This window comes from Eleutherodactylus coqui, chromosome 8 (genome assembly GCF_035609145.1).
Source record: "Eleutherodactylus coqui strain aEleCoq1 chromosome 8, aEleCoq1.hap1, whole genome shotgun sequence".
Classification (NCBI taxonomy): Eukaryota; Metazoa; Chordata; class Amphibia; order Anura; family Eleutherodactylidae; genus Eleutherodactylus; species Eleutherodactylus coqui.
Genome location: NC_089844.1, coordinates 116,485,508 through 116,502,714, shown reverse-complemented (window position 1 = coordinate 116,502,714; position 17,207 = coordinate 116,485,508). Strand labels below are relative to the sequence as shown.

The 17,207-nt window shown below is 40.5% G+C and overlaps 1 protein-coding gene across 1 annotated transcript in view; it reads left to right on the top strand.

Annotated features, from left to right (window-relative positions):
* CYTH3 (cytohesin 3) overlaps positions 1-15,549 on the top strand; it is a 104,900-nt gene extending 89,351 nt beyond the window's left edge. Inside the window, exons 10-13 of the mRNA XM_066576264.1 lie at positions 4,493-4,569; positions 6,954-7,025; positions 7,630-7,784; positions 9,246-15,549. Coding sequence (XP_066432361.1) covers positions 4,493-4,569; positions 6,954-7,025; positions 7,630-7,784; positions 9,246-9,318 — 377 coding nt within the window. The 3' untranslated portion in view covers positions 9,319-15,549. The remainder of the gene's footprint in view (positions 1-4,492; positions 4,570-6,953; positions 7,026-7,629; positions 7,785-9,245) is intronic.
* The last annotated feature ends 1,658 nt before the right edge of the window (positions 15,550-17,207 follow it).

Below are 17,207 nucleotides of genomic sequence, written 5' to 3'. Positions count from 1 at the left end.
TTCTGGTACAACACTGTTGAAAATATAGTAAGAATGATGTAACTGAGGAAAAACCTCTAGTGAAAGGGAAAGTTGTGGGCATAAAGAACTTCTTGACGAAAGGGGTCTGAGGAGGATGTCAATAATCGTTTTGATGAACAGGTGGTGCATAGTGAAGCAAATTGCAGGCGAATACACCACTGGTGCTCCAACTAACATCTCAAGTCTTTCATTAAAGAATAGCTGCACTTTCAACACACCATTGACGTGTCATAGAGACATGTCAAAAGTGTTGATTAGTGGGGGTCCTGCTGCTGAGACCCCTGTTGATCACTAGAATGAGGGGGCTCACCTGAACTCTGTTCCCTCTTTGGTGACCTTCACTGCTTTTCGGCTCCTCCCAGCAACTGAAGAAAGCCTCATAGTAGTGTATATCACTTTCTATAGACCTCTGAGACAGTCTTCAGCTGCTAGGAGGAGCTGAAAAGTGGCAGACAGCTGGGGGAAATGGCACTTGGGTGAGTCTTGCAGCCCCCTCATTCTAGCGATCAGCGAGCGTTTCAGCAATGGGACTCCCACTATTTACCACTTTTGACATGTCTTTGTGGCCTTTTAAAACTTAGAGTAGCTGCACTTTCAACTAAGAAAAGCTGTCCACGTCACCCATAACTCGTTCTTGGCACTAGATATATACTCATGCACTGAGCCATAGTACTATTTTTGGGAAAAAATGAAAATGACAAAGCCAGTGTACTTGGATTTAGTTTTGAAACTGTATTTTGTAGAAGTATTGGTTTCTATCTCTTTTTTGTCCCTCTCATTTCTGCCTTTTTTGTGTCCCAGAAGGCGCACCATGATGCATTTCTTGTCCAATTCTAGTCCAGAATGAACACTGTAGGCTTTCAGTTATGCAGACAAGAAAAAAAGTCTAACAATTACCCGCTTCCTGTATATTTTTATGGGAATAGTATCCTAAAATGATAAACCTTTTGACTTCTCTTCACTGACTAGACATGTGTCCGGTAGCTTGGGGAATGGAGCAGCTTTTTTTCTCTTGACATCTGTTTCAGCAGTTCTGGGTAAAGACTACTTTTGGAGTGAAAGTAGAAAATTCTTAAATCAGGAAAATGACATGAGGCCCACAAGGTTGGGGTTCTGCTTTTCTCATTATCTTTTTAATTCCTTATCCTGCTATGTCTTAGAAATGTACTACTGATTTCTCTGTGGAAATCATTGCAGTTTGCCACGTCTGGATGTCCTATATACATGACAAATGTGTTGTCCCTGTGTCTTATTAACTCATTCTAAGTTAGTAGTGCATAATGTAATAAAAGGAAACCAATTCCCCCCCAGTATATACAAACCAAGGTCCTGGTTATGGACTCCTAGGGGGAGGTATACTAAGCTAAATGTGTCAGGAATTAAATGGCACCAAAATCTTGGAGAAAAATAGTGGTGTAAAATAACCCAAGTGGTAGTGTAAAGTAAGACAAAAGTTTTTATAAAAATGCACTAGATGCGTTATACAGTGTGAGCCATTGTGAATATATTTGGCGCATCTTCAGAGTGCTTGATCTAAGTTTACACTGTCTAAATATTAGACTGGATTAGTAAATCTGTCCAATATCTTTGACAACTTTGCCTGACTACAAGCACAACTTGATCCCTGGAACCAAAATCTCCAGTAGGGGGATTTTAAATTAAGTGTTTAGACATATCTTGCGCCTGTGGGAAATGTATGAAGAGGCACAAGTATGCACTGAGAATTGTAGATCTTAAGTTCTGAGGCTTGTACCAAAATTTGCCTCTTTTTATGCCAAATTTTCCCCTGATAAACCCCTCAAAAAGTACCTAGATTTCCTCATACTCTAAAATGAAGCTAAAGTGTCTATGTACACTGTACATTAGATGAAAGTCTGCTGAACCCACAGACACTTCCCAAGCAATAGATGTTGGGGAAAGAAGGATTGGGCATGTTGAATTTCATTATGCCCAATCCTTTGCTCCTGTAGGGCAGAAGCTGCTGTCAGAAAAGTCTGGCAATTTATTCCTCTTCCCCTATTGAAAATGGATTGGTTTGTGTGCAAGTGTATGCGGGAGCCTGGAGAAATAACTTTTGGTCAAACTAATGATATCTGAAGTATAAGAGTTGTTTTTAACTTGGGAATGTTTTTTAGTGTTAATATTTATGATGGGGCAGACTGATAATGGACCATTTTTACATCTTGTTGGGAGTTTTGGATGATGGCTTTTATTGACCAAATCCCAATTATTTTTTTTTTTGTACCAAGACCATTTCGCACAACTTTTTTTCTTTTTGGAAAAGCTCTATTACTGTTTTTGATTCTTTTAAAGCGAGAAGTGGATTAAACTTTTCACACCTTTTCCAATGCACTCCTGGCTTTGGTTAAGGCTGTGCAGTCTGAACTAATGGTGAGACGGGGGATGTCCTAGACTACCTCAAAATAGGCTATATAGCTAAAGTATAGTCACAGATTACAGCGTTTTCCTAAAGTAACTGATCTAAAAAAACAACAACCAAGGAGCAAGATCTGAGGAAGAATAACAAGTAATCACCCCCCCTTAGGTAGTGACTTGCATATAATTTTTGAGTTCCTGAATGGAGGGTCACTTTAATGACGTGTTTTGCTACCACACTATATACTCTGTGCCCACTGGAGCAGCTCATTATTGTTCATCTGGAATATTAAAATAAATGGTAAAAGGTATCTGTATTGGCTGTAAGGAAACCTAATGATAAAGTGTTCGTGGAAGCATGTGTGTTTTTCTTATGGTGTCTTACTAGTAATGAAGGTAGGCATCAGGGCTTGAGCAGATTTTGAGGACCATGTATAAAAAGGAGCAGTAAATACATGTTATGGACAGACCCACCAATTTTAACTTGTCTGCTATAGATTTTATATTAGACCCTAATATTTTCCAAGAGGGCACCTAGGCAATCCATTAGGAAATAGCTGTGATGCAGAGACTGCTCTCATGTGCCTCATTGTTGCTAATGTGTAGCTGGGTGTTATGGGCAATGCGAGGCTTGGCCCACCAAAGATTTGCCCATATGGTGTTTAAAGATTCACAAGTTCCTCGCAAAGTCTTGTGCTCCCCTTTTTAGAAGCCATTTTATGGAAAAAAATGCGGCTTTACATGGACATTTTGTGGGAAATGAGTTGTGATGATACAAATTCTGAACTGATTACATCTGCAAGAGGAGACGCTGGAGTCAGGGCAGGTATAGATCTCAGTGCGATGCCTCGCAGATGGGCTGTACATGGCAACTCCTAGGTGTATAATGTAATTTTCTCTTCCAAAATATCCTTATAACTACATGATCTGTAATGACGTTATTCTGTAATGAAGTTAAGGCATGGATAATGGATTCATAAATACTAGAAGTCTCTGACCTGTCAACCAAAAGGAGATAAAGCTGAAAAACAGACTGCAGTCTTCTAAATCAGAGTCCTCTCGACCATCGGCAATATGCTCTAAATTGGAGAGGCAATCTGAGGCTCTCCAGCTATTGTCAATCTATCATTGCTATGTTACATTGGTAGCTGCGGAATAAGCAGTTCATGACGATCGTCAAACAAGGGCTGAAGAACCATAGGTTGCCTAGATCTATCCAAAAACGATCAAGCAATGGGCAAAGAAGCATGAGTTTGCATAGCTTTTGAACACCCATGCTTACAAGTCACACTCCTGGTCTGCGTTTCCATCGGCTGCTTACTTTGCTGTCATCTTCACTGTTGTGTTCAGACATCGTTTGTTTGTTCCAGGCTTGCATCTGCTTTCTTTGTAATTCTAAAATTATTTGTCCTTTTTTTAAAAAACTTTTCTTTTCCTTAAAAAGTTAAGTTTTGAAGGTTATGTATGCTAGGATGGACCACATAGAAGCCAGTTAGTCCTTAATGGTAGAAATGGTTAAATGGAACCTCATTCTTGTACATAAAATCTGAAATGTAAAACAGGTGGTAGCTATTTTTGTCTTTAGTCTTAGAGATTTTCAGCAATAAGTATGCCCCAGCTAATTGAGATATTGTATGACTTCATTTCTGCACACAAACTCGCCTCAGAGTTTCTCTTCAGGGATCGCTCCTGGAGTTATTCCAGAGCTCGTCTTAAGATTTGGTCATGCACCATAGAAGACTTTTTAGTCTTCATGTGCCCTGTAATGTAGTCAGGGATTCTCCTAGCGAAAGAATTTATGACCATTCTATGAAATGATGGAAACCCCTTTGTGAAATTCATAAAGGCCCTGTTCCCGGATATGTTAGTCTTTTTTAATTTAGATCTCCCCTTACAGTTTGGAAAAAGCCTTGAGTAATGAAAGAGAATGTGCTGGATAAATGGAAAGCACATGTTCTTATACAAATGACAACTTCATAATTAAGGAAGGAGGGAAGGACAAATTTCGAAAGTGAGGAGATTAGTATTGGAAGTTCTTATGCATTGCCGTTATTTGTAGGCTGGTTTCTTAATGGGGTAAACTTTGTGTCTCCAGGAGGAAGAGTGAAGACGTGGAAACGTAGATGGTTCATCTTGACTGATAATTGCCTTTATTACTTTGAATACACAACGGTAAGTAGCTCTGATTACTTAACGGGACTCCAGAAGGCAATATTATAATTTTCTTGCATACATAAAACGGTTCAACACCTTCTACCCACAATGTCAAAAGTAACCTAAGAAGGGCTCCCTGGCACATGTCTAGACAGACATTTACATAACCTATCTGAGAGGAGCATATGAATGAACGAGAGCAGCTGAGCCCTGTGATTTTATAGGTTTTTATCATTTGGAGGCAGGACTCCTAGGAGAGTCAGCGAGAGTCATGCCTAGATCGCCCACACAGTGATTGACAGCTTTTCCTGTATCAGTGTGTGTGTGTACAGAGAAGGTTATCAATCACTGTGTATCCTGGGTATTCGGGACTCTGTCTCATAGGGGGCCTGTCTACCTGTGGCACATGTTAACACAACGCTTGGTAAAATACAGTATAATGTATACTTTACATTATTGCATAGTATAATGCAATACTGTAGTATTGCATTATACTATGTAAATGATCACAAGCTCAAGTGCCATTGGGGGCCTAAAATAAAAAAGGAAAAAGATAATAATTTTTATAAAAACCCTTCTACCAGTCATCACTCCAAAACATAATAAAAGTTGCTGTGTCCATGAAAGTCTAAATTTATATTACATTATTAATCCCACACTGTGAACGCTGTCAGAAAACTAATACACAATGCTAGAATGGTGCTTTTCTTGGTCACCCCATTTCTAAGAAAAAAAATGTAATAAAAATTGATTTTAAAAAGTTGTATGTACCGTATAACGGTACCAATAAAAAGGAAAGGTCACTTTAGAAAAAAAAAGAGCCCTCACTCAGCTGCATCAAGAGAAATATAAGGTTATGCGGGTCAAAATATGGCAACAGAAAGCACATTTTTTTTAGTACCACATTAAAACCTATATATCTTTTTGGTATCGAATTGTACTGATTCACAGAAAAAGATAACACTAAAAACTGCCCCAAAAATGGCACAATTGTGTTTTTTGTTTTTTTTTTTGTTTTTTTTCCCCTCGCCCACTTTGAAATGTTTAAGTTTTCCAATACTTTGATATGTTAAAGTGTACCATTGATAAAATACAACTCTGCCTGCAGGGCTTCAGCGGTGAGGGGGAAAGTTTGTTTGTTTGCAATGGTAATAGAACATAAAGAAAAGATATAAACTTGGTATCTCTGTAATCATAATGATTTAGTATAACCTGTTTATGCCACACTGTGAAGGGTGCAACATTTGAAATGTATAAAAGATTATGAAATTGCTGATTTCTTACATTCCTCCTCAGAAAGAGTTATTAAAAGTGAATCAATAACTTGTCTGTGCCCCAAAATGACACTGAGCATGCCTTCTCTTCGACAAGCACAAGCCCATATATGGCTATGTAGACTGGGAAGGTCGGGGCTTTCTGATAAGAAAACAAAAAAATTGCTGTACCACCAAATGGGTTGCCCTAAGGTTCAAAATGGTTGTCTGGGTTGTCGGTACAACACCTTCCCCACGAAGTAATATAAGAAATGGTGATCTACTCTCCCCTTCCTGTTGTATCTCAACCCTGCTGCGGTCTTTGTCTACAGCTGCAGCCAATAACTGAGCTCAGCAATTGATCAGTTAATGCTCATGTAATATTATTAATTGCTGGGCTTCACCTACGCTCATAGGTGCAGCCCAACAGTTATCGGGAAACTGTGAGGGCTAGCACTTCTGTTATAGTAGCTTTAAGCTGCGTTTTGCATGCAATATGTTTATTTTTTCTGTGATTTTTGAACCACAGCAAAAATGACATGCATTTAAAAAAAAAATGTAAAAATCACAAGTGGTTTAGAAACCATTTGCAATTTTTAATGCATTTTTTTAACAGTTCAAAAAGCTTTAGGCTGCTATTACACGAGGGCCGGTAACGCTATTTGCTGGGCTGCACCATTACTTTTAGGTCCAGCCCGGAAGTTGTCTGAAAAAGTTGAGCGCTGGCAGCCGCTGTTGTGTAATAGCAGCCTTAATAGAGTTACCACAAATATAACATTGTAGATCTGAAAACCAGACCACAGTAATAGAAGTATTACTGAAAGGGTGTGCACATCATTCCTGATATTCACTTGCACGTCTCCTTACAAGAGTAGATCTGATACATGCAGGGATCTGTCGCCTTCTCCTCGCTGTCTGACAAGGTGATCTGCATGCTGGTAAGCAGTTGTGTACTGTAAATCCCAAAGGTAGCGTTAAAATCCATTACGTGTCTTCCTATGAGCTGCTGGTTCTGCAGCCTCCTCCTTACGGCTTGTGTTCAGACTCCTCCTGGTGGACAATACCCTAATTGCACCATCACTAGATCCAGATGTCTTTGCACATATAATCATATTCCCTTGTTTAATTGCACATTGTTTTTCTTTCCAGGATAAAGAGCCAAGGGGAATCATTCCTTTGGAAAATTTGAGTATCCGAGAAGTTGAAGATCCTCGAAAACCAGTGAGTGTGGATATGGATCTATATATACAGACACTGTAGGGAGGGACACGGCCCATTGACAAGGGGAATGGCAATATCTTATCAGTTTATTCAGATTAGTTCTGAGAGGAATAAGTGAAAAACACATTGCATTCCCCATAAAACAGTTCTGAAGCAGCTTTTCTGAGAATTCTAGAAGTATTTACTAAAATAGACATGGTGGGAGCTCTGACCGATCGCTATGTAGCCTATCATTATTGGTCTCCGTGGTTGAACTCTTAGCCAAGTTGCAATTTCCTTTGGCCAGCTAAGAGAAATGGAATGACTTGGCAACATCTCTCCTGCAACTTACGCAATTTTGTATTGTTGTGTCTTTTTTGGAGTTCTAACTGTATAGCTCAAGGGTATGAAACTGAACCCCAACTCCACAACTGATTGTCAGGATTAAAAGTTGCTACATAGCCATTCCATTGACCACTGACAACATGAATAAAGATGGATATTGGTGGATACTGTATACTATAGGGTAGTAATGGGTAATTGCCCTTTCCTGTACTGCTCAGTAGTAATGTATATATGATCTTGTTACCTGCCTGACACCTCCTATATCCCATCACTCTTCCAGAACTGTTTTGAGTTATTCAATCCAAGCCACAAAGGACAAGTTATTAAAGCCTGTAAAACGGAAGCGGATGGGAGAGTGGTTGAAGGAAACCATGTTGTGTACAGAATATCTGCGCCCACACCTGAAGAGAAAGAAGAATGGATAAAGTCCATAAAGTGAGTTAGCGACTTAGTGGTGGTGATTTAGAGGGCTAAAGTTGAGGCCCTTTTTACACGGAACGAAAATCTTTGATTCTTGATGAATCATAGGAATCTGAACGATATTTTCGTTCAAATTTTATGGGAACAGAAACGGAACGACGAATGATAACCGAACTACTCAGCCCATGCGAACAGGCAGTCATTCATCTATGAACAATGGCCTGTAAACTGAGGCGGGTAGGCCAAAATGTTCTCCAGCCCGTTCCACCTCCATTCACTGAGCGACCCTTTGTTAAAGCGCAGGCGCAGTCATCGCTGGGTCAACCGTTGATCGCCCGATAATCGTCCCGTGTAAAAGGGCCCTTAGAAATGTTAAACTTTTACCATTGTAATTACTTGTGACCTACTACTAGTAGATGTACAATAGCATGACCTATTATACTTGTCATAATAATTAATTGGCCTAATTTTAAGTAACATTTTTTCCCCATGAGCCTTTGTACAGAGGCAGAATCACAGCATTACTGTGACCAACGCCTCAACTTCACTGTATTCCAGGGGGAAATTAAAGGGATAATTCAGACAGAAGCAAGTAGCAGCTCTCTTTTGGATGGGTTAAGTTGGCTCAAAGGGATCCGACTACTTGGACCCCCAACAACTGCTAGAATTGGGAACCTTGTTTGCCCAGTTGCAAGACAGTGGCTAGTAGTAGTTTGAATGGAGGAGTGAATGTGGATGCACCTTGCTGCTCCATTGAGTCTGTTCTACTAACAAAGACTCCAATCCACTTTTGGATTCAGGGTTTCCTAAAAGGCTTTCTCTTTTCGATGTTCTACAACAGTGCCATCTGCTGGCTAAAGCCAGTGTGTGCGCCAGAGAGGCTCCAACAGCGGAGTGGCTGGCAATAGATGGTAAGAAGACCCTGTCGGACGTCTTCTGACATAGGAGCTGTACAAGCTTCAATCAGAATGTAGGAAGATGTCAGACAGTGCATTGGAAGGGGTTAAACTTCCTCTGACTGGATAATATATGTAAGAATGTATTCTAGAACACAGATGCAGTTTTGTGATCGATTGGTATAGAATAACACTTGGGCAGCGTACCCCTCAGCAGCGCTCTAGTATAGACTTGGGATGCGTTCACACACAGCTGATTTGTTGCAGTTTAGAAAAAATGCCATAAAACTCGCATCAAAGTAGATTTCGGTGCGGATTTTTTCAGTTGCGAGAAATCCGCAGGAAATCGTCTACTTCTGAACACAACCTTATGCTGTCGTGTGAACAACACTCCCCAATACAGCACATGTGGATGATGCCACGTCATGCCAGCTGTTCATCACCGCCTTGGTCAACTGGCATTTTAGATGTATTAAAAAATAAATTGGGGTGGGAGTGGTGTAGAGTGTCATTACTACTATTTGGTCAAACTGTTTGTGAGTTTCCTCCTAATCTATTCCTCTGTACTGTCTTCATGTAGAGCAAGTATTAGCAAAGATCCTTTTTATGATATGTTGGCGACAAGGAAGAGGAGAATCGCTAACAAGAAATAACCTATGTGATGCAAGCATCTGCAAGTATCACTTCTGGTACGAGTTAAAGGACCAACCTAACCCTGGACTTCAAATGCCTCAATAGGCGACATCAGAAATGCTACTCCCAGTGAGAATGTCTGCCATACCATACTGGTATCCACTCAGCACTGTGCTATCAGAGTCCCACAAGTTTGGTTTTTAAACTTTTTATTTCATTTTTTTCTTATGCTCTTAATTTGAAATTCGGTCATTGTGAACCTGAAGACTCCCTCGAAGAATTCCTCATCACATTGTAAATATCTCCTGGCAAACACTAAATCCATATCCATAGTGCATACATCTCTTCCATGTTCCTCTTCATGCAGTTTTTTTTCCTTTTTTCTTAAATGGCAGCTATGTAGACGGTACTAAACACAGCAGATCGAGTAAGGTGCAAGCACAGCATTGCATGATGGTCCTTCTTGCTACAGCAGGCCTCTAGCTACCCCATAAGCTGCTTATATCGGTATACCCTGAAGTGAAGGACAAGCCTGCTGCAGCCAGCTTTGGAAATCTGGTTTATTCCACATTTAAATAACCTCCGAATAGCCACTGAATATTGAATCTATAAGCTAACTTGTCATCTGTACAGTTTCTCTATTTTATATAAAGCCTATATACATATATATGGTAGCATCAGCTTATATTGACGCTACATATACTTGTTAGCAGCAGGGTTATTACACAATTGTGCCTGCTTTTGGTTGAGTCTAAGGAGCAAGACAATTCTGTAGATCGCCTCCAGCTGGTTACCAAGAGGACGAGTGCATCCATCCATGCATGATCTAATAATGCAGTGTGTATTTCACTGGTTTAATACGAGAACATTAGGATTTATGCCTTAAACGGTCAAAAACAGTGATCCCGACGTTCCTAAAGGCCTTTTTGTTCTTGCCGATTCCACCGTGGAGCACTTCACCCATGGTGTCACCGATGTGGAGATGGAGGGATCCACTCCCAGGTTGTATCACGAGGACCTCAATCATGAAGTTGGTCTCTCTATATGATGTAAAAAGGTTTACGTGGCTGACTTTATGCAATGTTCCTTCTATGTATGGTTACAGCCGCTGTTTGCTATATTGTTACTTTTTGTTAATGTTGTCCATAATTGCTTTTTCAGCGTTAGTTTCTGTAAAATAAGGAAGTAAACACCGGCCCATGAGGGGCGCTAATGATGCTTATGTGGGTTCTTCAGGTGACCATGGATGGACATACCAGTTTTGTTACTTTTATACCTATAGTGGCACTTTTTATTAGTTTGTTTCTACTTGTTTTTTGACTTTGGTTGGAAGTTGGGGCAGCAAAATCAGTTTTAATGGTGTTGCCAAATCTTCATTTTCCCTGCAAAGAATTGCATGGCACCAATTGACATCCGTAGGCATTCAAGAAATTCCTCCCAACTCTGAGCTTCAGTTAAAGGGGTTGTCTCATGAAAAGCATTTATCCACAAAATAACGGATTGTGGGTGATGACTGCTGGGAGCCTCAGATAAAGAGACTTGGAGCCAGAACGCCCCTGAATGAATGGAAGGGTGGTTGGACGTACACTATGCCACCCTTGATTTCATTGGGACGTCTGGAGATAATTGAGTACTTGAACTCTGCCAGTACCACGTAAAATGAATGGAGCAGTAGTGCACATGTATGTCTATCGCACTGTTCATTTGCAAACACTCTGGACCCCTCTTGTCATTGTGGGGGTCTCCACTGAGCAGATGGCTATCCTCTAACCAATGGATAGAACTTATTTTCATGGGACAACATTGTTAAACATTGAAGATGGGCTAGAAGTTTGTTAGTCAATGGGTGTCTGGCTGCAGAAGTGGTCAGCTGTTATTGCAGGGTAGCCACTACAGGTATTACCTGCCGCTCAGTGCTGCTCCATTAGTGACTCTGCGGTGGCTGATGGAGGGGGGCTTATGGTATTTGTATTGCATTGTTCATTGTAACCTTTTGGCCATGTGAAAGTAATATTTGAATTTGTGCTGCCTCACTCTTAATTCCACCAGCAGTTCTTTTTAAGTGGCATTATCCTTTATGGTAACCCACAAGTCATGTTATCTGTGGTTAACAATTTTTCCTCTAGGAGATGGTGCTTGATCTAAGATAATGGCCTTACAGATGTCATCAAACTGTTCACTGGCATGCAGCCTGCCTCAGAAATAGAAGGTGCTTTACGTGGTGACTTGTGTGTACATTGTATATATGTAAAGGGTTACTATTCAAATACTATAAGGTGTACTAGCCATCAGCTATTTAGACCGGATCGGTCCGACCCCTGTGTGCTGGCCGACGTTGGTGATTGCAGCACAGCTCCAATGACAGCTGCGCCTACAGATACCAGTTCCGGCCACTGCATGGCTGGAGCAGTTTGCTTCCTCTCCGTATCATGTGACAACAGGCACCCGAATAGCTGATCGGCTAGGCCAATCCTCTACTGATGACCTATCCCGAAGAGAAGTCATTAATATAAATGGATCAGAAAACCCCTTTAAAGTCAGCAAATCCATTGATCGAAGTAGAAAAAAAAAACCTAAACGGAGTTCAAGTGGTAATTTGTACAACTCTCCCCCTACAATGTTTTTTGGTAGGAGTTTTGCCCGTTATATCACTAACGTCGTCATAACTGTCCTATGAGCAGTAATGTATGCTGTGCTCCTTTTTTTTTCTTACTGCATAATATCAATCCTCATTGATGGAGGACTTTGTTATATAATGATTGTAGAGTTGTACATACAAGAATAGTTCTCAAATGTTTTTGTACTTTGTACCCTATATGTAGGGTAATTTGTGTTTCCACTTTGTGAATACCAGACAATTCCTTGGATGGATGTACTTGGCTATCCTCTACAACAGCCAAAATACAGTAAGCAAGTAAAAGAAAACAGATTGGAAGCTTTTGAATGGTTTTCTTTCACTTATCCCATTCCCAAAGGACAAGGGAGGCAGATCCGAAACACTTAAAGGGGTATTCTGCCTTTACCAGTAGTTGAAATACCCCATTAAACTCTGTGGAGGAGATAAGGTAAAGTTTAAAGTATTCAAACAAAAATGTGGTCTACTAGGAAGGGAAAATGATGGTGTATATTCAAATAAGTGTCAGATTTCTGTAGTCTGTCATGATAACAGGTTTTATGTTCTGAATGTGGAGGAAAATCCAATAACAGTATTGGGCATCTCATTTATCCATTCAGAATTTAGGGAAGAATCCTCTGTCATAGTGTTTAAAAGCATCCAGAAGAAGGAAGTGTGACATGAACTATTATCAACTCCACAGATAGAGAAATCTTATTTGTATAGCGCAAACTTATTCTGCAGCGCTTTCAGGTAAATTATTTTTAGTACTCATTTTACCGACCTTGGAAGGATGGAAGGCTGAGTCACCTTGAGCCGGCTACCTGAACCACAAGGGGATTGAACTTGCAACCTTCTGGTCATGAGCGAGAGCTTAGGACAGCATTTCTTCTGCCTTAGCACTATGTGTCAAATTTGTGAAAACAGAAATTTGTGGAGATTGCAGACCAACCAAACCGTAGGAAGACATTTTGCTCATTAAACTTTGCATTCCTCTATGCTGCTCAAGATGTTGACAATCTAATGGACTTCTCTTCTAGATCTACCTTTTGAAGACTTAATATGTCTTTCTGATATAGAGATAAAAAAGTCAACTTGTTTTTCTTCATGCGAGTCTTTTAGTAGACTGACATGAGGACAATCTGTACACAGTAGTCAAGAATAGTATTAACCAAAGTATGACTCTTTGACTCTTCAAACAAGTGAATATTATCTTACGATGAAAGGCTTAAGACTCGTATCGTCTTAGACTTCAAATAGTATCCATGATGTATCTAGTATCTAGCCCAGTACACCTTCCAACAAAGTATGTAAGAACATTTGTGGCAGTCGTGTCCAACACCAGTTCTCAAATAACTTCAGCAGGTCATTGTTTGATATCCCAAAGAAGTCAATTCTTGATGCACTGACAATTCTATCACCTGTATAATGTACTAAAGAAGTCCTAAAACAATGATCTGGTGGAGGGTGCTTGAAGACCAGAACTGGAAAAACACTCATGTAAAGGAACTGGTAACATTGTCACCCACCCTTGAGAAGGGATGGATTATTGGAAGGATGAAAAATATGTATAGGAGAGATTACTTGGCCTATGTCTTGGCCAACGCATACACAGTATGAATAGGTAGCATACAGGTAGAGTTCTTGCTATGCACATAGAGGGAGGTGAGACCTTGTTAGGACAGTGTTCAGTCTCCTTTTAATGGATCTGAACACTCCTGTTCTGCTGAAAACTTTCCGGTCTGACGTGGACCTCTGTGATGGCATTAGCAGATGTGGAGAGAAGTGCCTCCCTCCTTTGCTGTGACAGCCTGAACAAGCAAATATGACCAAATCTATCCAGTATGTATTAGATACTCCGTGGGTTTATATAGAGCATTTCATATTGAGATGGAAAGAAGTCACACAAGACTAACTTCTATGTACCTTATAACATCCTACAGTTGTTCAAGTCTTATGCCGGCCATAAGATAGCTGTTGGCTAAACCCTTGTCTTTTTTGACTCGCCCATAAACATGCTCATTTGGACAAGCATGCATGTTTAGATCAGTAGAGAGATGCACATTAGACTCTTGACTAGGTTAGGTTAATGTCTAATGTGTATGGCCAACTCGAGCGAAACTAGTTGCCGGTAGTTAGTTGAATCTGTTTCAAAACTTTACTTTTAGGTGAGGACTCAAACTTAACAACTTGACCAAACCACAAAAAATGAATTCCTATGTAGAAAAGTCTTGCTAGTGACCTTGTGATTGTGTCAGAACTTTTTGCATTGATCACAAGGCCACTTGCAACTTTTTTCCTCCATAGGGATAATTTGAACTTGCAACACAGCCAATATTTTACTATAACCTTCAGCTGTCATGCAGTCTCTTCCTTGGTTGAGTAGTGGCTTCATTTGGTAAAAGGGCACCTGCTCATGTAGCCAGACTTAACCTGACTAATAACTTTCTACAACAAGTGAAATGATCTTAAGCCATTGAAAAGCTGTGTTATCTTAACACAACCCATTGTAAAGCAATTTAATGGGCGAACAAACTGTGGTACAGAATGTTAAACTTGGCTATATTGGTATTGCCTACATGAGATCTAATCCTCTGAATCTACATTGGGCTATAAACATCATATCAAGCCTCAATCAGATCACCAGTTCCTGGTCTCAATAGATGACTTCCACCGATTTTGTGCATTATCGTATATCTGGCTTACTGCACAGAAAGTACTTTTCAAGTGTGCATTTACTTCATCTGAGGACCTTGCTCTAGACTGGGCCACCATTGGGAAGCAGAAGTTCTTCTGTAGCCTCTTCATAAAGAATCATGATCTCCATTGGCATGATATGTTCTCCTACATTTTGCTATAAACTGCTTGATTTCCGTTTTACTTAAGCTGTGTAGACTTGATTCGGGCGGATACTCTACATCCAGTCTTTTAGTTTGCGCTTGTTTTTTTTTTCTTTAGTTTTTGGACTCCAAAGAGAGAAGTAATGTTTGTATTCTCCTGTCGGGTTTATAGCAAACTGAACCGTGATGTGTGTGTATATGGACGGACCTGACCCTACTGTGACTATTTCCAGTGTTGTAGCGTCTTGTCCATCCCTGTTGCTTTACTTGCACTGAGCAGAATTCTTGTTAAGGGTATGTAGACTGCAAAGTATATAAATATAAAAAGTCACCTCAAGATTCAGCTGGCCTAAATCTTGTGCTCAGAACAAATATTATGAAGCTTTTTTTATGTCATTAAAGCAGGTTGTGCTTTTACGATGTGACATTTTACAGAATCGTTCTATGTTTCCAATGTATAACAATGCATACTGGGCAAATCCATTTCCACGTTTTGACTTGTGCTGTTGGGCGGTTTCCAGACCGCGCTTACCATGGAGTCTGTGTGGGTATCATTCTCTTATTTATTTTTTAGTAAATCCAGAATGTTTCTATTTGCATTAAAATTTAATTTTAAAATGTAAATATTGTACAGTTGTATATTCCATAGCTTATGTGCAAAATGTAAACCCGATTCTTTGCATGAAGGATTCTGTATCTTTTCAGAGTATATAACTCAAGATCAACAGTTAGGGGGGAAACTGCAAATACTGTTACCTTTCATGGAATATTATTAAAGGCATATATTGTTCAAACCAGTCTGGGCTTTGTTTTTGTCATTTTGCTTTCGTTGCTTGTATTATCCTCCTTATATGCTGTTTTATAGAAAATGGGATCAAATCTACATTAATTCTCAGAAAAGGGTCGTACTTATTGATACACGGGCAGCTTCAGACACAAATTCCCAATAGCATGCACAATGCTATACGTGGGAGGGGCAAGGGGGAAAATACTGATTGACAACCACTTGTAACACCTATTCATGCATCTGCTTAGTATTTTAGCTATCCTACCAAAAGTAACTTCATTCTTGCTCAAGTGTTAGAAGTAGTAGTTACATATGTTGATAGTGAGGTCTCTTGGCCCTGACATTGGATACTCTGTGGCATACTTGCTACTAACGTCTGATCCACTTCAGCTGGTATTTCCCTTAATTCATCCTGCAAACGTTTGACAAGCTCTCTCAAAGAAGATGAATATCATTCATATTTCCTGACTTGACGGTCCAGTTCAATCCAAAGATGATCAAGTCGGAACTCTGCAGACCAGTCTAATCGTGGAACTTCCATATCCTCAAACCAACATAAAACAGCATTGGATTTGTGACAAGGTGCGTTGTCTTAAGTATTGCTGACTGTGCTCACATTGTTGGCAGGACATTGTCTAGAATGTCAAGGTACACCTCAGTTTTCATAGTTCTTGCCATGCCACGTAAAACACCCCCAGACTAGAATGGAACCTCCGCCGTACCTAACTGTTGGCAAAACACACAGGCAAAAGGCATTCCCCAGTTATCCTCCACACCCACGTCCATCCATCTGAGGTGAATTCGTCAATCCACAGGGCGGTCTTCCATTGCCCAACTGTCCAAAGACTACTCTCCTTACGCTATATATTTAATAGCGTATGGTTCCTGTCACAAACTCTGGCTGACATCTCCATGGGTCTGCATCTTGTATGGCATGGTTTAAGACGTACCATGCTAATAAGACCTGATCCATTCTAACGATAGGGGCGTCCAAGTATAGTGCTTTTGGTAGGATGGTGTACTTGCACACGAATAAGGGTTCTATAGGGCACTCTTCGCATGGTTTGTTTTTACAGTATATTGGCAGATGCAAATGATGCTTGTACCTTGATAGCACCTTAAAGGGGTTGTCTCGCGAAAGCAAGTGGAGTTAAGCACTTCTGTATGGCCATATTAATGCACTTTGTAATATACATCGTGCATTAAATATGAGCCATACAGAAGTTATTCACTTACCTTCCCTGCGCTGGCGTCCCCGTCTCCATGGCTCCGTCTAACTTCAGCGTCTAATCGCCCGATTAGACGCGCTTGCGCAGAAGGGTCTTCTGCCTTCGGGTCTGTCCGGCAGCAGCGGCGTTTTGGCTCCGCCCCTTCTACGCGTCATCGCGTAGCTCCGCCCCGTCATGTGTGCCGATTCCAGCCTCCTGATTGGAGCCAAAACGCCGCTGCTGCCGAACATATTTAATGCACGATGTATGTTAAAAAGTGCATTAATATGGCCATACAGAAGTGTATAGACCCACTTGGTGCCGCGGGACAACCCCTTTAAGTAAAGTAACAGGAAATTGATTTTTGCTGCCGCTGTTCTGCTTTGTTGGTGTTTTTCCCTCCTGTGATACAAGCAGTGTCTGCAGGAGCTTAATTGAAACTGCTGTAGATCGCTTATAA